The following is a 24,792-nucleotide window of genomic DNA, read 5'->3' as shown; positions in this document are numbered from 1 at the left end:
GACACATCATAATTAAAATGCCAAGGGCAAAAGACAAAGAGAGAATATTAAAAGCAGCAAGAGAAAAACAGTTCATTACCCACAAGGGAGCACCCATACGATTGTCAGCTGATTTCTCAACAGAAACTATGCAAGCCAGATGGGAGTGGCAAGAAATATTCAAAGTGATGAATAGCAAGAACCTACAACCAAGATTACTCTACCCAGCAAAGTTATCATTCAGAATTGAAGGTCAGATAAAGAACTTCACAGATAAGAAAAAGCTAAAGGAATTCACCACCACCAAACCAGTATTATATGAAATGCTGAAAGGTATTCTTTAAGAAGAGGAAGAAGAAGAAAGTAAAGATAAAAATGATGAACAACAAATACATATCTATCAACAAGTGAATCTAAAAATCAAGTGAATTAAAAACCTGAGGAACAGTATTAACTGGTGAATATAATAGAATCAGGCGCATAGAATGGGAGGGGATTGATAATTCTCAGGGGGAAAGGGGTGTGAGGGTATGGGAAGAGACTGGACAAAAATCGTACACCTATGGATGAAGACAGTGCAGGGAAGGTAAGGGCAGAGGGTGGAGTGGGAACTGGGTGGAGGGGAGCTATGGATGGAAAAAGGAGAAACAATTGTAGTAATCTGTACAATAAAGATTTATTAAATTAAAAAAAAAAAAAAAGCCCAAACAAAAAACACCCAGAAAACAAAGGAGGCCACAGAATCTGTAGATGCAGAGCTTAAATAGAGAAAATTAAGGTTAAGGGCTTGGATGACTAGGGTAAGGATCACAGTTTAGAATAAGGGAAGAAAAGAAATGAGAAGACTAGAAGAAAAATAAATAAAGTAATTTTTTTAAAAAAAGGATTATAGAGGAGAGAGCAGATAGGCCTAAATTTAAGAAGTGAAACAACTTTAAAAATTAGGAGAAGAAACAAGCAAGAGAAGATAAAAAGAAAAAAAATTGAGTAGTGAATAAAGAAAAAAAGAGAAGGGGAAATGGAGTAGGAAAGAGCACACTAGATATATGAATAAACCAACATAGACTAGAGTAATAACACATCAATAAAGCAGATAAAGAAAACCATTTTTGAAAAGGGGGGAAAAGAAGGAAAGAGGAAAACTAAGATAGGGAAAGGACAAAGAAAAATGGGAAGAAAAAAGAGAAGTGAGGAAGAAAAAGGTACAAAAAAATTTAAAAAGATAACATTAAAAAATGATAGTAAAGTTTAAAATAATAAAATTTTAAAATTAAAAAGTGAAGTGTCGTTCGCTTCAGCTGAGTTTTAATGCCCCATGGGAGCTGGTTTAGGACCCCACTCCTCTGTTCTGTCTGCTAATCCTGGGATTCCTGTTAGGTACTTAGGTGCTGACCACAGTCAGGCACTGTCTTTTGGCTTTTGGCACCCTGCTTGAAGCTCCAAGCGATCTACAAGTCCTCTGCTTATGTGTCTCCACAGGCATTGGCTGCAAACAGGTGGGGCTAATCAACCCTCTTTGCCTGTCTGACAGCTGTCAGTCTTAATCACTCAAGTGTCTGTTTCTGACAGGGCTTTAGGTGGGTTGGCGCTGTTTCGCTTTCAGGGAATAAGATGGGTGTTCTTTTCCTGACCCAGAGCTACTCCTCTACAAGTGGCCCAAAATATTACTCTGCCTTGGTTGGTGAGATCTTTTTATGGAGACCAGTGGAGTTGGGAGCAACCTGGAGTTTTTATCAGTCTGGTTCCCAGAAAAATGGGGAAGATCGGCCCCTCTTCCAATCCAGTCCCTGAGGGCTCCTAGGGACTATTCAGACCTGTAAGCTTGGCCTCTGCCTTTGTTTCCTCTGTAAGGCTCAAACTGCAGGGTGTGGCAGGCTGTATTACCAGTCTTGAGGCAAATTGGGAGAGGCCAGCTCTTCTGGGGAGAAATGGCCGCTTAGGTAGGAAGCTTAAGAATGTCCCAATGCAGGGCTCCTGGCCACATCTCCCTGCCTTGTTTCCCTTCCCAGCCTCTCCCAGTCTGTGCCTCTCTCCTTGCGCCAAAGCCTCTGGAGAATGTCTGCAATGGAAAAGTCCTGTGTGCTGGGTTTAGAGAATAATAGCAAAGACAAAACAAAACCAAAACAACAACGAAACTGCAGGTTTCTCTCCCACCAACACCTCACAGCTCAGGCAGCCTTTTGCCTTTTGCTGAGCAGCATTTCACGGTTGTGCTCTTATGTCGAGATAACCCAGCAGCCAGCAGTCTTGTGGCTTTTCTTGTTCACAGTTGGATGTTACCCATGTTGGCGATGATAACAATTATCTACAATCAAGTCACAACACTGAATTTCCTTTATACTTATGGCATTCTGACCTACCTATGGTCATTTGAAAACACATTCTATTTCTTCTACTAAATTGTAAATCTCTAGGGGACAAGGTAAAAGATTTGGTTAATGTGGCAATCACTGCCTTGGGCCCAGTTATGGGTAAGACTGGTAGTCATTTTATTTTTTCCTCAGAGCCCGACTCAAGACACCATGACTTTAAAAGCAATCATGCTTTTTTGGACACTAAATCAAGAATTCTAGCTTTCTCCCTCTTCTAACCATATCTTCAGTCCTTATGTGCATATGATTCAGGACAGGTCTTGCACATTCCAGGCCTTTCTGTCTAAGCTTGATGCTTTTTATAGACATCTAAGTGAAGTAATGGACAGATGCATATTACTACTCATAATCCATCCATCCATCCACCCATCCACCCATCCATCTAATCATCCATCCATCCATCCATTCATCTACCCATCCATTCATTTCAGCACAAATGAGTCTGTACCAATGAATTGTCCTAGTTCTATGGAAATAGTAGTAAACAAGACAAAGTCTCTCTGATCTACTGAAAATTTTAAAAATTACAAACCTGCCCTGAGTAGGTGTGAAGTGACCAGAGCTAAGACGATTGAAAGACGACTCCATCTGCTATGTAAGTAAACAACAGGCAGGGCAACTGCAGAAACAGAGATCTCCTGTGTTCTGAGAGCTTGTGGGAGAGTGCATGAAGTACTGGTGGTGAGAAGGGGTTGATCTGGGAATATTATGAGGTTGAGCTAAAAGGATTTGCTGATGGAACAGATGTAAAGTGTGAGAGAAAGGTAGTAAAGAAGGATGCCTCTCTAAAAAACTTTTGTACAGCAAAAGAAACCATCAACAAAACAACAAGAAAGCCCACTGTGTGGGAGAACATATTTTTAAATGTTATCACTGATAAAGGTTTAATCTCCAACATCTACAGGGAACTTATACAACTTAATGAAAGATAAATGATCCAATAAAAAAAATGGGCAATGGACCTAAATAGAATCTTTTCGAAAGAAGACAGAAGGCCAAGAGACATATCAAAACATGCTAAAAGTCACTAATTATCCAAGAAATGCAAATCAAAATGACAATGCAGTACCATGTCACACCTGTCAGAATGGCAATCATCAACAAAGCAACAAATGACAAGTTCTGGCGAGGATGCGGAGAAAAAGGAACCCTCGTGCACTGCTGGTGGGAATGCAGACTGGTGCAGCCACTGTGGAAAACAGTATGGAGTTTCTTTAAAAATCTAAAAATGGAACTCCCATTTAACCCAGTAATCCCACTTCTAGGAATATATCCCAAGAAACTAGAAACACCAATCAGAAAGGATATATGCACCCCTATGTTCAGAGCAGCACAATTACCATAGCTGATTTGGAAACAGCCTAAATGCCCATCAGCAGATGAGTGGATTAGAAAACTATGGTACATCTACACAATGGAATACTACGCTGCCATAAAAAAAGAAGGAATTCTTACCATTTGCAGCAGCATGGATGGACCTGGAGAGCATTATGTTAAGTGAAATAAGCCAGGCAATGAAAGAAAAATACCACATGATCTCACTCATTTATGGAAAATAAAGAACATTATAACCTGATGAACAAAAAGATATATACAGTAGCAGTAAAGCACTGAACAGACTGTCAAATTACAGCGGGAAGCCTGGGGAGTGTTGGGGAGGGGAGGAAAGAGATCAACCAAAGGACTTGTATGCATGCATATAAGCATGGCCAATGGACACAAGACACTGGGGGGGGGGCGGGGGAATGAGGGCATGCGACAGGGAAAGGGGGAGGCTGGGGGAAGGTTAATGGGGGGATAAAGGAGATATATGTACTGCTATATGTAATGCTTTAAACAATAAAAAAATAAAATAATAAAAAATAAAATAAAATATATGAGGAGGAGGAGGAGGAGGAGGAGAGGAGGAGGAGGCCTCTCCAGTAGCTTTGCCCTGAGTAACTGTGTGAATACACCTGCCATTTACTGAGATGGGGATGCATGTAGAACGACCAAGGATTGAACATGTTCAGTTTGAGATGCCTGTTAAACATCCAAGTTGGCTCTTCAGCTATGCAGCATGATGATTGTGTCTGGAATTAGGAGAGAAGTCAGCTAGAGACACATATTTGAGAGCTGTCAGCTTACAGATGACATTCCAAGCCATGGTACTATGTGAAATTGCCTATGCAATAAGTATAGCTAGGTAAGGGAACAGATCCCAGAATGGGGTGAGGACTTAGCTCCATAGCATTCTATGTTTATATGTAGATGGGATGAGAAGCATTCAAAAAAGAAGTGGGAGACAGAGAGTGGCCGGTATGGTTGTAGTACCACCAGTGAGTGTTGTCCTGAAAACCAAGAGAGGAAAGTGTTTTCAGAAGAGTTATACATTATAAATCCAGTCCATCCACAGATTCTCCTGACTCTACCTTCCCCATATATCTAGAATGTGACCTCTGTTCACCACCACCAACTCTCTAATGCACTACAAGTCACCATCAACTCCATGGTAGCCAACTTCAGAATTCTTTAAAGGGTCTCTCTGCTTCCTCACTGGCTCCCACAATGGCCTCTTTTGAACTCAACAGGCAGAGTGATCCTTTGAAAAGTTAAGTCAGAACATATCCATTATCTGTTCAATGTTGCTGGTAGGTCCATAAGAGGAGAAGTGAGTGTTGATCATTTGATTTCACAGTAGAGAATTATTGGTTGGCAACCCAGAATGGAGCTGTTTAGATGGATCGGTAGGGATGAAAGCTCATTCTAGTGGAGTCAAAATATGAAGATGAGTCAAAACACATTTCTAAAGGTGTTCAACCTCATGAGTATTCAGAGGAAAGAAGGTTATATAGCCATAAGGGCATATCATTATGCAGCCACAAGATGGGCAATATAAGATTGATAATTCCAAGTATTACTGTGGAACAGTGGGCACTCTCATAATGCAAACTGATATGCCACTTTGAAATAGTACTTTTTATTTCCTAGTCCAATTAAAGTCTCAAGTACCTTATCACTAAGCTATTTTACTCTTAGGTAAGGGGTGCAGAACCCAATTTCTGCCAAGGGCCATTTAGATATTTATAAAAACAATCCCAGGCCATACACAATTATCAACTCTATTTATTTTTTTAAATAATTCTTTTCTTTAATTTTTTTTCCTTTTTACACCTTTATAGGGATTAGCTGAGAACAATAACTAATTAATACTATATATAATGGGCAATTTCTAGCTAAGATGGTCCACGGATCAGTAGATTTGAAAACTATTAACCTTTTGCACTCGGATGTCGAGTGTGACTTGACACGGTTAGCATTAGAATAAAGGAATTGAGAAAAAAGCAAGCGAGTGCAAAGGGTTAATCATCACCTATTAAGTTACATAAGAGATTCCAGTTCAAGTTGACAGACAAACATAAACCAGATTCAAAGTGCTGTATTAAAAAACAACAAAAATACAGTTTGCATTTTAGGGTAATTAAAATAAGTGGAGACCTGACTCTACACAATACAGGATTATCATTTTGTAATTGTTCTATTTTATTCTAAGAATGTAGTTTTACTTAGAGAATGACAGCTGGTCAAATTTATACTTAAGACATTTATCCATACTTAACCAGAGGCTGCAGAAGCAATTACACCAATCAGCTATTCTAAATCCTTTCACGTTAAATATGAACACTTTCTCAATACTACTCAAGTCACATCTCATTTATCTTTCTCCTTAGAACTGCATAGGCTTATTTTAAATAGTTTAAAAACATGCTATAAACTACAAAGTTCATTAAGAGTAGAGGTACTCTGGTAAATGCTCAAAACGGTGTGGCCAGAGGTAAAGCAAGTATTATTAAGTATGAATGCAATCCTTAGCAACACAAATTGAACCCTTTTTTCCCCAATAAAAAAGCTAGTTCAATATATGGTCTCATTCTATAAAGATATATCACTTCCAAGTCACAGTGAAAGGAACTTGTATAATTTACCAAATTTTTCTACTATGTGCCTTAGAGATACCTCACTAAAAACTGGTATTGGACACAACGAAATGACAATTGCAGAATGTAATATTGTAGTGACAGTACTGAGATTGATTGCTACAAACTCTTTGAGTATTAAATGATTACATCTTAATTATATAGAACATTGGTCCAATAACAAAATAGAGAACAGCAGCTAGGAATTGATCTCATTCAATGTTGAAACAAACTTATACATTCTTTGCATTATTTTCTGCAGGTAAATCCCATTTTTATATTGAAATCTGATGGCAATTAAATTCGGGTATTTTTCCAAGCTACTGCATGAACAGGATGCTGAAGGCCATCACTATACAGCATACTGCAACATAAGGACTCTTCCGTTCACCAATTCTGGCACACTTCCAAAATATACCCAACAGTCCAGTTTTATTTCTGTCCAGGAGGCTGAGTGCCAAGGATCGGATATAAGCACAGGTACATATAAGCAGCAAGATTACAGTCAACAGACTCTGAAAATTGAAAATGGCAGACATAGTGAGGCCGGCGAAGCCCCAGCCACATCACCCTTCCGGGCCCAGGGCGGAAAAGCCACAATTATCAACTTTAACACTAGCCTGCTATACTTGGTCAAACATTTAGTCAACTCACCCCTAATGCTTTGGCAGGGCCAGACCAAATGATTTTGCAGACTATATACAGACTGCAGACACGACCCCTGTCTTAGAGAAAACCCATGGAAATTTCCAGATATTTGCAACATGTTATTGGACAATAATGGTCACTGAAGCCCTCTTCAGAGTATTGCAAAAGAAAAGAGCCCTGTGTGTACACATAATGGATGTTAAATTGGATAAATCCACACAAGTACAGAGCAATGTAAAGGAATGAAATGTAGCAGCACACAAAATCAGTAAGTAAATTTAAGTACTGGGTGGAATAAAGAGGTCATATGTAAACACAACATCCATATGGACTCAGAGGAAGGTAAGAGATAAAATGAAAATCACTTCCAAAATGTTAAAATAACATCCTCCAAAAATCGCCTGCTCCACAGAAGCAAATACAGTCAATATCAACCTCTTGGGAAGTATGGTTATTAATCAAATCATAGAAGCATCAAGTTTGTTCATTTAAAAACTAAACAAAAACAACAAACAGCTGGATATGGTGGGCAGCAAACTATATCAAGTTTTTACTGCCCTATTCCCATATCCTTCTCCTCAGGTCCCCCTGAGCCTTGTAAAACCCCATCATCACAACTACAGTAGCTGTGCAGGCAGCCTAGTTGCCAATGGAATGGGCACAAAAGTTTGGAGCTCCTACAAAAGCCCTATGGCCATAGAACTGCTACTAATTTACATGTCTGGCAGTTCTAGAAAAATCCTCTTGCACAGGAAATGGCTTGCTATAAAACTGTAGTTAAAAAAAAAAACACAAAACAGGCACAAGTTTCCTGGTATTGGATTTGGCAAAGATTTCTCACATATGACACCAAAGCACAGGCCAAAAAAAAGACAAAATAGACAAAATGGAGTCCATAAAAAAAAATCGTGGGTCAAAAAACACTATGAACAGAGTAAAAAGGTAACACAAAGAATGAGATAAAATATTTGAAAATCACATAGCAGGGAAGAGATTAATGTCCAGAATATACAGAGAACTTCTAAGCCTCAACAACAGAAAAACCAACAACCTGATTCAGAAAATGAGCAAAGGACTCAAATGAATATTTCTTCAATAAAGATACACAAATGGCCAACAAGCACAGGAAAAGATTCTCAACAGCACTAATCTTTGGAGAATGCAAATCAAACCTACAATAAGGTACCATCTTACACCTTATAAAAGAAAACCACAAACCAGTAAATAACAAGTGTTGGAGAGGATATATGGAAACCGTTGTGTACTGTTGGTGGGAATGTAAAATGGCACAGCCTCTGTGGAATACAATATGACAGTTCATCAAAAAATTAAAACTAGAATTACCATATGGTCTGGCTATATAACTTCTGGGTATATACCCAAAAGAATCTAAAGTAGGGGCTTGAAATTATATTTTTATGTCCATGTTCATAGCAGCATTATTTACAACAGTTAAAATATAAAGCAACGTAAGTGTCCATTGAAAAACAAATGGATGAATAAAGTATCCATTGACAAATGAGTGGATGGAGCAAAGTATGGTATATACATACAATGGAATGTTTTCACCTCTTAAAAGAAAGGAAATTTTACAATATGCAACAACATGAATGAACCTTGAGGACACTGTGCTAAGTGAAATCAGCCAGTCATAAGAAGACTGATACTATATGATACCACTGTATGGAAACTCAAAATAATCAAAATTATAGAGACAGATGTACAATGGCAGCTGCTAGGGCAGGGGAAAAGGAAGTAACGGGGATTTATAGATTAATTAATACAGAGTTTGAGTTTTATAAGAAGAGTCTGAAGATGGCTAGCGGTGATGGTAGCACAACATTATGAATGTACTTAATACCACTCACTAAGTATAGTCTTAAAAATAGATAAGATATAACTTTTGTATCTTATGTAAATTTATTTAATACAATAAAGTAAATTGGAAGAAAAAATGAAATACTTCTTGTGCTGGCCAGTTTACTCAATTTGTTGGAACATCATCCCTTATACCAAAGAGGTTCTGGGTTCGATTCCCAGTCAGAGTACATACCCAGGTTGCGAGTTTGATACCTGATTGGGGCACATATGGGAGGCAAAAGATTGATGTTTTTCTCTGACATTCATGTTTCCTCCTGTCTGTTCCTTTCTCTCTCTCTCAAATCAATAAAAACATATTGTCAGGTGAGGTGTTTTTTAATAAGTGAAATACTTCTCCACTGTAAGAGACACTGTCAAGAAAGTGAAAAGACAGCCCACAGAATGAGAAAAAAATTTTTGCAACTCATATCTTATAGGAACTAGTAGCCAGAAAATATTAATGAGTCTTAAACTCAACAAGAAAAGGAAACCCAGTTTTCTAAGGGCAAAGGATGTAAATAGACATTTCTACAAAGAATATATAAATGACCAAAAAGAATGTAAAAAGGTGTGTCACATCATGATTAGGGAATTGCAGATCAAAACTACAATGAGATACCACTTCAAGTACACTAGAATGGCTATAATTAAAAAAATAGACTAACAAATATCAGATACAACTAAAAGACAAAAACGTCTACCACCCAGAACCACGGGAAAGCTGGCTGAGTGGAAGATTTACAACTAAGAAGAGAAAGAAGCACAATCGCTGAAAAGCTGAGGTACGGAGGCACGCGAATCGGGCTGGCGGCGGGCGGCTGGGTGCGCAGCTTTTCTTCAACCCGCAGGGAGACAAGCTCCCGATCACTCTGAGGTCCAGTTTCTGGGGACACTCGGGGGACCCGGGCACCTACGGGGAGAAGCTGGACTCTCGGCCATCGGGTTGGAAAGTGAGTGACTTTTGCAGTGGTGCGCCCAGCAATCATTGTTTGCTGCGCTGGAGTGCGGGGCGCAGGGACTTGGAAACGTGGAAAGGCAGAGACGGCTGACGGCAGCCATCGCCGTTGGCCACGCCCCAGCCTAGTGACGCCCTGAGACCCCACCCAGCCCTGAGGCCCCGCCCTGAGGCCCCGCCCCGCACATTCTACAAACCCGCCCCGGCTCCACACAGCGGCTTTTGCATATAAATGGCCTGTTCTGGAGCAGCTTAACCAACTGCAGCTCCAGTCAGACTGCTCCAAAACCGCGCAAGCAAAGGAGGAGAAAACTAGCCCTTGCTGTAGCTCCTGCTGGGGGACACACAGTACACAAGGGTACACCAAGAGTGTCCACCTCAAGTAACTGGGAGGCTGACCCGTTGAACCAATAGGACACCTAGTACACAAAACTACCCTACCAACTTAGGGAAGCAGAGAATATGAGAAGGCAAGGAAACAGATCACAAACCAAAGAAATGGAGGAGAACAAGCGACTGGACATACAGTTCAAAACCACGGTTATAAGGTTTTTCAAGAATTTCATGGAAAAGGCCGATAAATTCAATGAGGTCCAACTAGAAATTAAACATACACTGACTGAGATAAAAAATATTATACAGAGACCCAAAAGCAGACTAGAGGATTGCAAGAATCAACTCAAAGATTTGGAATACAAAGAGGCCAAGGACACTCTTCCAGAGAAGCATGAAGAGAAGAGAATTCAGAAAGTTGAAGATAGTGTAAGAAGCCTCTGGGACAACTTCAAGCGAACCAACATCAGAATTATGGGGGTACCAGAAGAAGAGAGAGAGCAAGATGCTGAAAACCTATTTGAAGAAATAATGAACGAAAACTTCCCCCACCTGATGAAAGAAATAGACTTACAAGTCCAGGAAGCACACAGAACCCCAAACAAAAGGAATCCAAAGAGGACCACACCAAGACACATCATAATTAAAATGCCAAGAGCAAAAGACAAAGAGAGAATCTTACAAGCAGCAAGAGAAAAACAGTTAGTTACCTACAAGGGAGCTCCCATACGATTATCAGCTAATTTCTCAACAGAAACCATGCAGGCCAGACGGGAGTGGCAAGAAATATTCAAAGTGATGAATAGCAGGAACCTACAACCAAGACTACTCTACCCAGCAAAGTTATCATTCAGAATTGAAGGGCAGATAAAGAGCTTCACAGATAAGAAAAAGCTAAAGGAGTTCATCACCACCAAACCAGCATTATATGAAATGCTGAAAGGTATTCTTTAAAAAGAGGAAAAAGAAGAAGAAAGATAAAAATTATGAAGAACAAATACATATCTATCAACAAGTGAATCTAAAAGTCAAGTGAATTAAAAATCTGAGGAACAGAATAAACTGGTGAAGTTAATAGAATCAGAGGCATAGAATGGGAGTGGATTGATAATTCTCAGGGGGAAAGGGGTGTATGTGTGGGGAGTATGGGAAGAGACTGGACAAAAATCATACACCTATGGATAAGGACAGCGGGAGGGGGGAGGTAAGGGAAGAGGGGGGGTAGGAACTGGGTGGTGGGGAGATATGTGGGGAAAAAGGAGAAACAATTGTAATCTGAACAATAAAGATTCATTAAAAAAAAAAAAAAAACAAATATCAGTGACGATGAGGAGAAATTAGAATCCTTCCTCATTGCTGGCAGGAATGTGAAATTGTGCAGCTTCTTTGGAAATAGTTGGGCAATTCCTCAAGAGGATAAATGTAGAGTTCTCACATGACCAAACAATTCCACCCCTAGGTATGTACCTAAGAGAAATGCAAACATATATCCATGCAAAAACTTGTACTCAAATGTCCATAGCAGTATTATTCACAATAGTTTCCAAAGTAGAAACAACCAAAATTTTCATCAGCTGATTTATCTAATAAAAAATGTGGTATATGCACACAAAAAGAACATTATTTGGCCAAAGAAAAGGAAGTTTTGACATAATCTACCACATGGCTGATCCTTGGAAACATTATGCTAAGTGAAATAAGCCAGTCACAGAAAATTACCACATGTAAGATTCCACTACTATGAAGTGTCCAGAACAAAATCATTGAGCTAGAGAGGAAAGAAGTGGTAGCCATGAGCTGTGGGGAGGGGAGGATGGGGAGTGACTACTAATAGATACTAGAGTTTTCCTTGGGGGTGAGAAAATGTTCTAAACTTGATTTGGTGACAGTTACATAACTTTCAGAATACAGTAAAAACCACCGACATGTACACATTTAAGGATGAATATTAAGGTATGTGAATGACACTGAGTGGCCAGATTATTATGATCTCTGAATGCATAATAATCTGGCCACTCAGTGTGTGTGTGTGTGTGTGTGTGTGTGTGTGTGTGTGTGTGTGTGTATGAATTCGTACATGGGTGGGGTCCGGCCAGCCTGGCTAGGGAGAGGGGACATGGGCGGTTGGCCGGCCTGCCTGCTGGTCAAATTCCTGGTCAAGGGGACAATTTTCATATTAGCCTTTTATTATATAGGATATACACTGAGTGGCCAATTATGCGTTCAGAGATCATAATAATCTGGCCACTCAGTGTATATCTCAATAAAGGTGTGTTTAAAAAGCAAGTAAAATAAAATTACAAAACTCTGTAGTGCATGTTTAAGAAGCAAATTGAGAAAGAAAAGTGACAAAGTAGATACCATAAAATAAAGGGTCATGATTATCTCTGAAGCAGGAAGACTTGTAATTGGCAATGGCACATGGGTAACGTCAATGAAGTAAAACTGTTCATTACATGATCAGAGTTGTACGTAAACAGTTATCTCTCCTCTCTCTCTCTCTCTCTCTCTCTCTCTCTCTCTCTCTCTCCAATATTCATAAGATAAAAGTAACCCTCTTTACCATTTCTAAGTGTACAGTTCAGTGGCATTAACCCTTTGCACTCGCTTGCTTTTTTCTTGATTCCTTTATTCTAATGCTAACCGTGTCGAGTCACACTCAACATCCGAATGCAAAAGGTTAAGTACGTTTATAATGTTGTGCAACCATCAACATCCACTTCCAGAACTTTTTCATCATCTCAAACTGAAACTGTCTTCATTAACCAGTCCTATTACTCTTTTCCCAGATCCTATAACCTTCACTTCACTTTCTGAATCTATGAACTTGACTAATTGAGGAACCTCATAGAAATTAAGTCATAACACGTGTCCTTTTGTGTGTGATTGAGCTGTTGTCTTCCAAATAATTTACTGAAAAATATATTTATGTTTTATTCATATTTTGTGACTCTGCTATGATTCAAAGTTTAAATTTCAGAAAAGAAATATGTATAAATGAAATATATATATATATATATATATATATATATATATACACACACACACATATATATATATATATGGAGAATATATTTCCAAAGAGTTTCATTATATATGAAACAGAGAGGGGATTTTGGATGGTGACTAGAGAGTAATGTGGGCTGAGAGTGGTGGTTTGATAAAGATGAATCATTACAGCATATAACGAGACTGGATCCAACGATAAACAGATGTTTCAGAAATAAAAGACAGAAGGGACAGTTGGAAAAGTGAAGTCATGAGAAACTGAATGGGAAATAGACCCTACACACAAGTAGGAGGATTAGCCTTAGATTGGAGTATGGACAATTTATCCACCAGAGTTGGAGAAAAAGTTAGATGCAGGCGACTCAAGTGGTATCTCCATGTGAAAGTACTCTTTATTGCTTTTATTTTTCTCAATTAAATATGAGGCACAAAGACATTAGGAAAGTGAACTGACCAGCAAAATGTAGGAAGAGGGAGGTACATTTTGAGGTCATGAATGTGCCATTCCTCAGAATAGTTGCGGGTTTTTCTAGAGACACATTTATTCTTTCAGGGCAGGTGTGAAGAGAGCACAAACAAATAACTACATGACAGCACCCTTGCCTGGGAATCATTTATTCCCTCAATACGTAATTCTAGTTCATCTATTTTTTAACCTGGGCATATAAGGATTAAATAGAAGTGGACACTGGACACATGTAGGTCACTTTCAAACAAAGGGTATACCTAGTCTTCAACTGGCATAATTTTCTGGTACTGATATGTCTGGGTCATCCAGAGAAGGGCCTGGAGTTACCAGTCAATATGCCCATGAAAATCACACAAAAGTGAAGGCTGCTCTGTCGGCATCTCCCGTACACATTTTTTGGCAGTGTTATAAACAGAACTTGAGAGACTGAATTTTGATGAAGTTAAAAAATTGGAGTATTGTCCCTTGCCTCATGGTCTCCAGCCCATTTGGGTCTACCCTCAGCCCATTTGGGTCTACCCTCAGCCCATTTGGGTCTACCCTGGGGTAAAAGGGCAGCCACCTCCTTGCCTATCTAACAGTCTGGCCTGAGGCATGTGCATATCACTATAAAGCCTCATTGAAGGATCAAAAACATCGTGAGTTTGATGTCCATGTGTTACAGAACAAGAGTTTTAGACGAGGCAAAATGGGCCATGGAGTGTGCCCACCAATGATCTTCAAGCCCCCTCGTCTGGAACATTAGGAGTTGGCCGAGCAACGGACACAGGAGGGGCGGGGGAGGGTGTGTTCCGTGTGGCACAGTTGAGGAAGGCACGGAGGTTTTATTTCCTTCTCAAGGTAAAAATCTTGCATTTTAGAGTTTGTAGTCCTTCTTTATGATTACATCACCACAATATCAAAGGACTGTAGCCAATGATCACTGAAGCTAATAATGTGGAAAGAAGCTGCAGAAGGGACACTATCTGAAGGATAACAGAGAGGTCAGAGAGATTAAAAAAGACACAGCCAGAGGTAGGCAGTTGCTCTCAGAAGGTGATAGTACCCGCCCTTTATGTAGCCAGCATATACCTGGAACTAATCCCAGTGGCTAAGGATCTGCATGTCAAGGAGTGCTGCTGCTCATGGACACAGGCCCTGCATCAGCCACTGATTCACTGGGGCCATGTCAGTGCCCACCTTTGTGAGGGACTCTGCCTCCTCCTTGCCTTCTCTACAGAAGAACCAAGTGGTTATGTATGAGACTGGCAGAGTGCTTCAGACTTGGGCTCCCCAGACGAAGGGCCTGGCGCTGGTACTGCTGCCAGGATCTTCACGTGTCAGGTTGGGGATGGTGCTGGTGTTGGTACTGAGTTTCCTGCCAAGCTTGTGCTGTGACCTGGGATCAGTTTATTCCTCATCCTATGAAATAGTCATCCCCAAGGTTCTGACAGTTGAGGGAAGGCAAGACCCAGAGGAAGAGGCATCTTATGTGATATCTATGCAGGGCCAGAAACAGCTGATTCACCTAAAAGTGAAGACAGACTATTTTATCAAGAACTTTCCAGTCTTCAGCTACCACAATGGCAGCCTAGGACAAGAAATGCCTTTCATCTCTCATGACTGTCACTATGAAGGCTACATAGAAGGAGTCCCGGGTTCTTTTGTTTCTGTCAACACCTGTTCAGGCCTCAGGGGCATCCTGATTAAGGAGGGAAAATCCTATGGCATTGAGCCCATGGACTCTTCAAAACGGTTTGAACATGTGTTGTACACCATGGCCCATCAAGCTCCAGTCTCCTGCAGTGTCACTGCCCAAGACAGCCCAGTGGTGTCCGCCAGCCGACAACAAGGGAGCAGGAAGCCTGGCGGTCTACGGGAGCTGTCCTACTTGTGGTCACTCACCAAGTACGTGGAGATGTTTGTTGTGGTCAACAACCAGCGGTTCCAAATGTGGGGCAGTAACGTCAGTGAGACGGTCCAGAGAGTGATGGACATCATTGCCCTGGCCAACAGCTTCACTAGGGCAATAAACACAGAGGTGGTGCTGGCTGGAATGGAGATTTGGACCGAGGGAGACCTCATAGAGGTCCCAGTGGACCTGCAAGTTACACTGGGGAATTTCAACAGCTGGAGACAAGAGAAGCTCCTCCATCGTGTGAAGCATGATGTTGCCCACATGATTGTCGGACAGCATCCTGAGCAGGGTATGGGACAGGCATTTCTCAATGGTGCCTGTTCCAATGGTTTTGCAGCAGCTGTTGAATCCTTCCCTCATGAAGACGTCCTCCTGTTTGCAGCGCTCATGGTCCATGAGCTTGGGCACAACTTGGGTATTCGGCACGACCACTCAGCCTGCACTTGTAAAGACAAACACCTCTGCCTCATGCGTGACAATATCACTAAAGAAAGTGGCTTCAGCAACTGTAGCTCTGACGACTTCTACCAGTTCCTCCAGGAACACAGAGGGGCCTGCCTATTTAACAACCCTCAGCGGCACAAAGGCCGCTTGCGTAGAGCTGGCACGTGTGGAGATGGTATGTTGGATGACGGTGAGCAGTGTGACTGTGGTACTGAATGTGACACAAACAAGTGCTGTGATAATACATGTATGCTGAAGCCTGGTGCAAAGTGTAGTCCAGGACCTTGCTGTAAAGATACGTGCCAATTTCAACCAAAGGGCTTCGATTGTCGTCCTCCTTCGGGAGATTGTGACCTCCCAGAGTATTGTGATGGTACCTCTGCAAAATGTCCCGAAGACTTCTATATGCAAGATGGTACACCATGTAAAGGACATTACTGTGTACAAGGTGAGTGTAAGAACCCTAATCTTCAATGCCAAGAATATTTTGGGACCTTTGCAACGTCTGCTGATGATACGTGTTATGAAATGGTAAACATGCTTGGAGACCGGTTTGGAAACTGTGGCCTTCCTACTTCTACTAACCAAGAGTACGTTAAGTGTACAAGCGAGAATAAGCGGTGTGGGAAAATTATATGTTCAAGTATTAGACAGATGCCAGCCATCAAACCCTATCATACAGTGATCCAGATTCCTACTTCTGACAACTACTGCTGGTCCATGAATTTCTATGACACTGCTGACAAAGATGATGGAGGAAATGTGAAATATGGCACTACTTGTTCCCAAGGGAAAATCTGCGCAAATGCATCCTGCACTGATTATGCTCTGCTCAAGTATGACTGCGATATACAAGCAATGTGTGATCGGAAAGGAGTTTGCAATAATTTGAAGCACTGCCATTGTAGGTCTGGCTATGCACCCCCTGACTGCAGACAAGCAGGAGATGGAGGTAGTGTGGACAGCGGTCCCCCTGGTTTGCCACCTGATGAGCAGCCACCAGAAGGTGGAAGTTCCGTCACTGGCAAACCTGCCAAACATGAAAAGATCTTAGACAATATGATCTTATCACTCTTAATACTTTTTCTCATAATATTAGCAGTTGTCAGTATTGCCACGTGCATCCTTTGTAAAGCTTCAAAAGAAGAGCCCACAGAAAAGCCTCCAGAAGAGAAGCCTCCAGAAGAGAAGCCTGCAGAAGAGGCTGCCCCAGAGGAAGGAGGGGAAGAGGGAGAAGAGGAGGAGGAGGAGGAGGAGGAGGAGGATGAAGATGAGGAATAAAACAAGTAGTGGGAGGAATAACCAAATATATAAAACACTTCAAACACTGACCAGGAACCAGAAGTTCAATGACACAAAGGTGAAGTGGGAATTGATAACTCCATGGCTCTGACTAGGATTATATAATAGTATAAACAAAATTTATACTAATTTTATAACAGTGTAGAAGCTGAAACTAAAATTTTGTCTTTAGTTTGAAAATAAACTAATATGAGAAGAGGGATACTCTCACTTTCATTATTCATTTTAGTAATTAAGGTTTTATTTACTTAATATAGTACATATTTTACTACTTTTGCTTTTTAACATTTCATTTGAACTCTTCACATGCATCTTCTGACATCAATGTCTTTGTCTTGGGCCAAGTTTTGCAATCACCAGAAACTTTTTCAGGACATGCCATCTTTCATCTAAGCTGTTTGATATATGCTACTATATGTGCCTGCACTTATTACTGTCACTTGGGTTTTTATTTCAAGTAGCAACTACCTATTAAGTGAGGTCAGTTGTTTATTCAATCGATTGTTCATTTGCCCTATAAATGTGCATTCATGAAATGAGTTTTAAATAAATAAAACCCTATTCTGATTAGAAATCTTTTCAGATTCCATGTGTATAATTATAAGGTCTGTTTTGTTATTGGAGTCTGTGAGAGAAACTATATCTGATAAAACAGAAGAACCTCACTGCCCCAGGGTCAAAAGGCCAGTGTTGAAGTCATTCACCTTTTCAAATCTGACAGATCTGTAACATGATTTATGTGTATTCAAGTTATTACTTCCTGTATTTCCAGGCCCTTTCTATAGCCCTACTCACTGTTTACCTAAAAGATTTCTTTTCCTTTCAGAGCAGCTTTCAGAGCCCTTCCTCTTTACTAATCTTCCTGGGTTGAATTTCAGCCATCCAGATATCTCATGTTTGATTAACTTCAGCCAGAGCTAGGAAACGAAATTTATACTAATTTTATAACAATATAGAAGCTAAAACTATAATTTTGTCTTTTCTATTTTTCTTTACTTATTTATTGAAATTAATAAGTTATTGACTAATATCAGAAGGAACCCCTCCAATTATAGGTAACAGAGTTTTGAAGGTTGTAGATGCTTCTATGTGATGAGAGCACAAAGCAAGTATAAAATTAACACACACAGAGTATATGCTGTGTGTGTGTGTGTGTGTGTGTGTGTGTGTACACACACACACACACACACACACTAGAGGCCCGGTGCATGAAATTCATGCGGGTGTGTGTGAGAGTGTGTGTGTGTGTCCCCCCCACAGCCCAGCCTGCACCCTCTCAAGTCTGGGACCCCTCGAGGGATATCTGACTGCCCATTTAGGCCCGATCTAAATGGACAGTCGGACATCCCTCTACAATCCAGGACTGCTGGCTCTCAACCACTCGCCTGCCTGCCGGCCTGCTTGCCCCCAACTGCCCCCCACACTGGTCTTCTCTCCCCTAACTGCCCCCCTCTACCGGCCTGATCGCGCCCCCCCCCCCCCGCCGCCTGCTTGCCCCGAACTGCCCCCCTGCCAGCCTACTCACCCCCAACTGTCCCCCCTGCCAGCCTGCTCACCCCCAACTGTCCCCCCTGCCAGCCTGCTCACCCCCAACTGGCCCTCCCTGCCAGCCTGCTCGCCCCCACTGCCCCCCCACACCCACTGGCCTGATCACTCCCAACTGCCCTCCCCTCCTGGCCTGATCGCCCCTAACCACCTCTGCCTCGGCCCCGCCACCATGGCTTTGTCCGGAAGGATGTCCAGAAGGTCTCCCAGTCTAATTAGCATATTACCCTTTTATTAGTATAGATATTAGAGGCCTGGTGCATGAATTCGTGCATGGGTGGGGTCTGGCCAGCCTGGCCAGGGGGAGAGGCCATGGGCAGTTGGCCAGCCTGCTTGCTGGTCAAACTCCTGGTTGAGAAACAATTTGCATATTAGCCTTTTATTATATAGGATATATACTGAGTGGCCAGATTATTATGCATTCAGAGATCATAATAATCTGGCCACTCAGTGTGTGAGTGTGTGTGTGTGTGTGTGTGTGTGTGTGTGTGTGTGTAGTAATAATCCCTTATCAGGTATATGATTGACAAATAGGTTGCTTTTTCATTTTTTCTGTACAGCAGCTTTTTAGTTTGACATAGTTCCACTTACTTTGCTTTTGTTGCTTTTGTGTTTGGTGTCATATCCAAAAATCATTGCCAAGACTGATGTCAAGGAGTTTACCACCAATGTTTTCCTCTAAAACTTTTATGGTTTCTGATCTTACATTCAAATCATTAATTCATTTTGAGTTAATTTTTGTGTATGGTATAAGATAGTGGTCCAGTTTCATTCTTTTGCATGTGGCTGTCCAATTTTCTCAACACAATTTATTGAAGATACTGTCCCTTTCCCATTGTATTCTTAGCTCTTCTGTTGTAAATTAATTGTCCATACACGTGCGGGTTTATTTTTGGGCTCTCTATTCTGTTCCATTGATCTATGTGTTTCTTTTTATACCAATACCATATTGGTTTTTAATTAAATTATTCAGTTATTAATCTATTTATTTATTGAGAGAGATAAAACATCAATTTGTTGTTCTACGTATTTATGGATTCACTGGTTGATTCAACTACGTGCTGATAGGGGAACAAATCTACAACCTTGGCATATCAAGACATGCTTTAACCAACTGAGCTACCCAGCCAGGGCCCATACTGTTTTGATTATATAGCTTTGTAATATAATTAGAAATCAGGAAGTGATGCTTCCATCTTTGCTCTTTCTCAAGATTGTTTTGGCTACTTGGTGTCTTTTGTGGTTCCACACATATTTCAGGATTGTTTGTTGTTTTGTGTGAAAATATTACTAGAATTTTTATAGAGTTTATACTGAATCTGTAGATTTCTTATGGTAGTATGAACATTTTAACAATATTAATTCTTCCAACCCATGAAAAAAAAATCTTTTCATTTACTATGTCTTCTTCAATTTCTTTCTATAATGTCTTACAGTTTTCAGTGGACAGTCTTTCACCTCCTTGGTTAAATTTATTCCTAGGTATTTTATTCCTTTTGATGCAGTTATAAATGGGATTGTTTTCTTAATTTCTTTATGATAGCTTACTATTAGTGTATAGAAATGCAACATTTTATATTAATTTTGTATCCTGAAACTTAACTGAATTTATTAGTTTTAATTTATTCATTTTAACAGTTTTTGCTGGAATCTTTAGGATTTTTTATATATAATATCATGTCACCTGAAGTAGTGACAGTTTTACTTCTTCCTTTCCAAATTAGATGCCTTTTATCTTGCCTAATTGCTCTGGCTAGGACTTCCAATATGATGTTACATAAAAGTGGTAACAGTAGGCATCTTGTCTTGTTCCTGATCTTAGAGGAAAAACTTTGTTTTTCACTATTGAGTATAAAGTTAGTTGTGAGCTCAAAACTTCATTTTTAAGTAGAATTTTGTCATTTTGGGTGGGTTGTAATCTCACTGACGTGTTTGTGTGTTTTTTTTTCTTAATCCTCACCAGAGGATATGTTTTTATTGATTTGAGAGAGAAAGGGAGAGACAGAGAAAGAGTGAGAGAAAAACATCACTATGAGAGAGAAACATCGATCCGTTGCCTCCCATATGTACCCTGACTGGGGATAGAACACAATTTAGGTATATGCCCTGACCAGGAATCAAAGCCACCACCTTTTGGTATATAGGATGATGCTCCACTAACCAAGCCACCCAGCCAGGACTGAAGTGTTTTCTTGAAGGAAAAAAAAAAAAAAAAGCAATTATTTTCCTTCATCAATGAAAGTGCTGAACAACTTTAAAAGTAATTTTCACCCTGTTTCTAGACATAAAGCTGTCAACTTTTTTGAGCTCCTTTATTATACCCCCTCCCATTATAAATGTACTAGAGGCCCAGTGCACGAATTCATGCACAGGTGGGGACCCTCCATCTGGCCGGCAATCAGGGCTGATCAGGGCCATCTCATCCAGTCCCGATTGGGGCCAACTAGGGTCAGTGACCGGGGAGGGACTGCGGGAGGGACTGCGGGCAGGCTCCAGGGAGTGTCTGACCCCATCTCACCCAGTCCTGATCAGCCGGACCCCAGCAGCAAGCTAACCTACCAGTCGGAGCATCTGTCCCCTGGTGGTCAGTTCACATTATAGCGACCTGGCGGTCGACCAATCAATCAAACACTTAGCTTATTAGGCTTTTATATATATAGATCATGGCTCCAGGAGATTACTTTGCAATGGGAAGATAAGTCTTCCCTAACACTTCCCATAAATAGGCACCTTATGTACTATTATGGAAAATCATTCTACTTCCAGAATCTACTGGGGAGAAAAGGAGCTAAATGCTATGAGACAGATCCTTCCTTACCTGGGAGTAATTTATTCATTCAACAAGTAATTCTAGTTCATCTACTCTTGAACCTGAGCGTATCAGAATGAACAAACAGAAGTGGGCACTAGACACATGTAAGTCATTTTCTAACACAGGGGAAACTTTTGGGATACCTAGTCTTTAACTGGCACAATTTTAGGATACCAATATGTCCAGGCCATCCAGAGAAGAGTGTGGGCCTGGAGTTACCAGCCAATGTACCCATGAAAATCACACATAAGAGGTGGCTGCTGTATGGTATCTCTCATACACATTTTTGGACAGTGTTATAAACAGAGTATCTTTTCACATAGTTATATAACTTTTATATATCCTCTTCAGTGAAATGTCTCTTCATGTCTTTTGCCCATTTTTTAATTAAATTATTTGCTTTGATATTGGTGAGAAGTAGAGTTTTTTTATATATTCTAAGTATATATTTTTTAAATCAGATAAGTGGTTTACAAATATTTTCTCCCCCTCCATAGCTTGTCTTCTCATCCTTTTAACAAAGTCATTCACAAAGCAAGGATTTTTACTTTTGATGCAATCCAATTTATGGAGTTTTCTTTTATGAATCATGTTTTTGGTGTCATGTTTAAGAATTCTTTACCAAGCCTTAGCTCCTAAAAATGTTCTGTTTTCTTCTAAAAAAGTTTCATAGTTTTATGTTATATTTTACAGTTAAATTTACGATCTATTTTGAGGTGATTTTTATATAAAGTGTGGAGTTTAGGTTGAGGTTCTTTTTTTTACTATATATACACCAAACTTTCCAGTACCATTGATTGAAAAGACTGTCCTTTCTTCACCCAAATTTTTGCCCTTTTGTAAAAAAGCCATTGGCCATACATGTATGCATTCTCTATTTCTGGGTTCTCTATTCTGTTTCATTGATCTATGTGTCTCATCACCAATACCACAGCCTTAAAATTGACTAGAGTGGTTCCTCCCATGTTATTCTTTTCCAAAATTATTTTAACTATTGTAGTTCCTTGCCTTTTGGAAAATTTATATTCACAATAAATATTTCACAATATACACATATATCAAGTTATCAGGTTGTACACTTTAAATACATATATTTTATTTGTGAATTATTCCCCAAAGAAGCTGAGGGAAGGGGAAGCTGAGGAAAGAAAATACCAAAAGTTTGATAGAAAAAGAAGAAAAGACATGAACAGACAATTATTTAAAAATACAGAAATGTTCAGGTGCTAGAAGCTTACTGGTAGAAAAACCAAAAGGAAGAGCTCTATTCATAAACATTCTGTCCAATTCCAGGAGCCTAGTGTATCAATTTTTCTTCCCTGAAAACACTCTTTCCCCGATCAATTGTTACAGAAAAACAAACTAAAATCACTATCCTATGTAATAAAAGGCTAATATGCAAATTGTCCCCTCAACCGAGAGTTCGACCAGGAGTTTGACCAGGGGGTGGGGCCAGCCGGCCAACTGCCCGTGGCCCCTCCGCCTGGCCGGCCCAGCTCAATCAGCCCAATCCAGGGCAGGCCGGCCAGACTCCATCCATGCACAAATTCGTGCACTGGGCCTCTAGTCAGATAATAAATACTAAAATCCTATTTGACCCAAACTAAAAATATAAAAATGGCCCTTAAGCATATTAAAACATGTTCAGAATCATTCAAATTAGAAAAATACAAATTAACACTGAAATGCCATTTGTCACCTACCAGTTTGGTGAAAATTAAAATGTGTGGCATAGCAACATATTTTGTTGCTTGGACTGTGCAGGAACATACACTAATGCATTGCTAGTGGGAATGCAAACTGGAAAAAACCCTTCTGAAAGGGGATTGGCAATATCAAACAAAGTTACAAAAGCAGTTAGCACTGCCTTCCCATTTCTAGGATTATTTGTTGATGCATGTGTCTAGTTTCAAAACAATGTAAAAAACAAGCACATACACAAGAGAATGATTGAAAAAATTAAGGTATATCCACAAAATGGAGTACTATGCAGCTGTAAAGAAGAATGAGAAAGATTTCTATAAACTTTTATGAAGTGATTTATAAGATTAATATGTAAGTTTAAAAAGGAAAGTATAAAATGTCCCGCTACATTTACATAAGAAGGGGTAAAAGAAAATATACAAAAATATATATATATACATGTATCTGCTAATTTGCAGAAAGAAATTAAAAAAAAATAAACTCAATACTATTGAGATTGGTGAGTAGAATCTGGATGGAAAGAATGAGGACATGGGAACAGGTTAAAGACTCAGGGAGATATACTTGGAGTACATTTTTTTCTCTAGTACTGACTTAGAATCATGGTAACATTTTACAAACCAAAAGGAAATACAAGCTATAATATATGAGCCATACTATAATAAAAATGAATAATATAACCACACTGAATAGGTCTAGATGGAAAAGTACTAACCTAAATAATTTTGACGAACATTATTTTGACCTCATACTGGAAGGCTAAAGACAAAAATAACAACACAAACATTGTTCCCTAGTTCATATATTTGCTTTTTACAGAGGCAGGGTTAGTTATTCTAAAAATAATTTACATATATTCTAGGATTGAGCAAATAAGTATATATATTGTGAATAATAGAGGAAAAAGGGAAAAGGATCAGAGGTTTGAAATGGGCTGTATGGTACAGAGTAGGAAATGGTGCAAAAGGCATTGGACAGCAGAGGTCTGTGACCTACCCAAAGATCCACAAACCCCTACTCTGGAACCTTTAGCTTCAATGACTCAAAAGAGTAACAGATGACAGGAGAAGGCTGTTCCAGGAGAACAGGGACTGAGGGAAAGTGGTTATGTAGTTTTTTCTTTTCTAAGGGCTTGATTCTGGGTCACAGTACTGGTTGGACCTCTGAAATTTTCCTCTCCTTGGTATACCCCCTTTATAAAGATAGCAGGAGCACAGCTAAGGATCACTAAAACTTGTTCTTTGAGGGAAGTTGCAAAGTAAGGACACTCCCAAAGTAAAAGCACAACAGGAAGAGACACAGTCAAGGCAATTGTCATCATATAATACTCAGGGATGGGAGCAACTGTCCTTTTAGTATGCACTGCCTTCCAATTTATGGCAGTGTTAGTTATTCTACTGGGGAGAAATATAATACTGTCCAAACTGGCATAGCTTTGAGGTCTGGCCAAACAACTGTGTCTCAGACAAAGATTTGGGTTCCAGGGAATGCAGAGGTCTGGGATCAC

General features: G+C 40.0%; 2 protein-coding genes across 2 annotated transcripts; one reads left to right on the top strand and one right to left on the bottom strand.

The window, feature by feature from the left end:
- Positions 1-6,149: 6,149 nt before the first annotated feature.
- Positions 6,150-6,895, bottom strand: LOC103287062 (protein kish-A-like). Its single transcript, XM_054712618.1, has one exon. The coding sequence runs from the start codon at positions 6,844-6,846 to the stop codon at positions 6,628-6,630; it is 219 nt and encodes a 72-aa protein (XP_054568593.1). The 5' UTR covers positions 6,847-6,895; the 3' UTR covers positions 6,150-6,627.
- Positions 6,896-14,552: 7,657 nt separating this feature from the next.
- Positions 14,553-17,424, top strand: LOC129148089 (disintegrin and metalloproteinase domain-containing protein 1a-like). Its single transcript, XM_054712572.1, has one exon. The coding sequence runs from the start codon at positions 14,747-14,749 to the stop codon at positions 17,201-17,203; it is 2,457 nt and encodes an 818-aa protein (XP_054568547.1). The 5' UTR covers positions 14,553-14,746; the 3' UTR covers positions 17,204-17,424.
- The last annotated feature ends 7,368 nt before the right edge of the window (positions 17,425-24,792 follow it).

The sequence above is a fragment of the Eptesicus fuscus genome, chromosome 23 (genome assembly GCF_027574615.1).
Source record: "Eptesicus fuscus isolate TK198812 chromosome 23, DD_ASM_mEF_20220401, whole genome shotgun sequence".
In the NCBI taxonomy this organism is placed as follows: domain Eukaryota; kingdom Metazoa; phylum Chordata; class Mammalia; order Chiroptera; family Vespertilionidae; genus Eptesicus; species Eptesicus fuscus.
This window is presented reverse-complemented; position numbering and strand designations above follow the sequence as displayed.

Bases quoted from the DNA above. Each gene is read 5' to 3' on its own strand.
- LOC103287062 (XM_054712618.1), bottom strand. From the start codon at position 6,846: ATGTCTGCCATTTTCAATTTTCAGAGTCTGTTGACTGTAATCTTGCTG.
- LOC129148089 (XM_054712572.1), top strand. From the start codon at position 14,747: ATGTCAGTGCCCACCTTTGTGAGGGACTCTGCCTCCTCCTTGCCTTCT.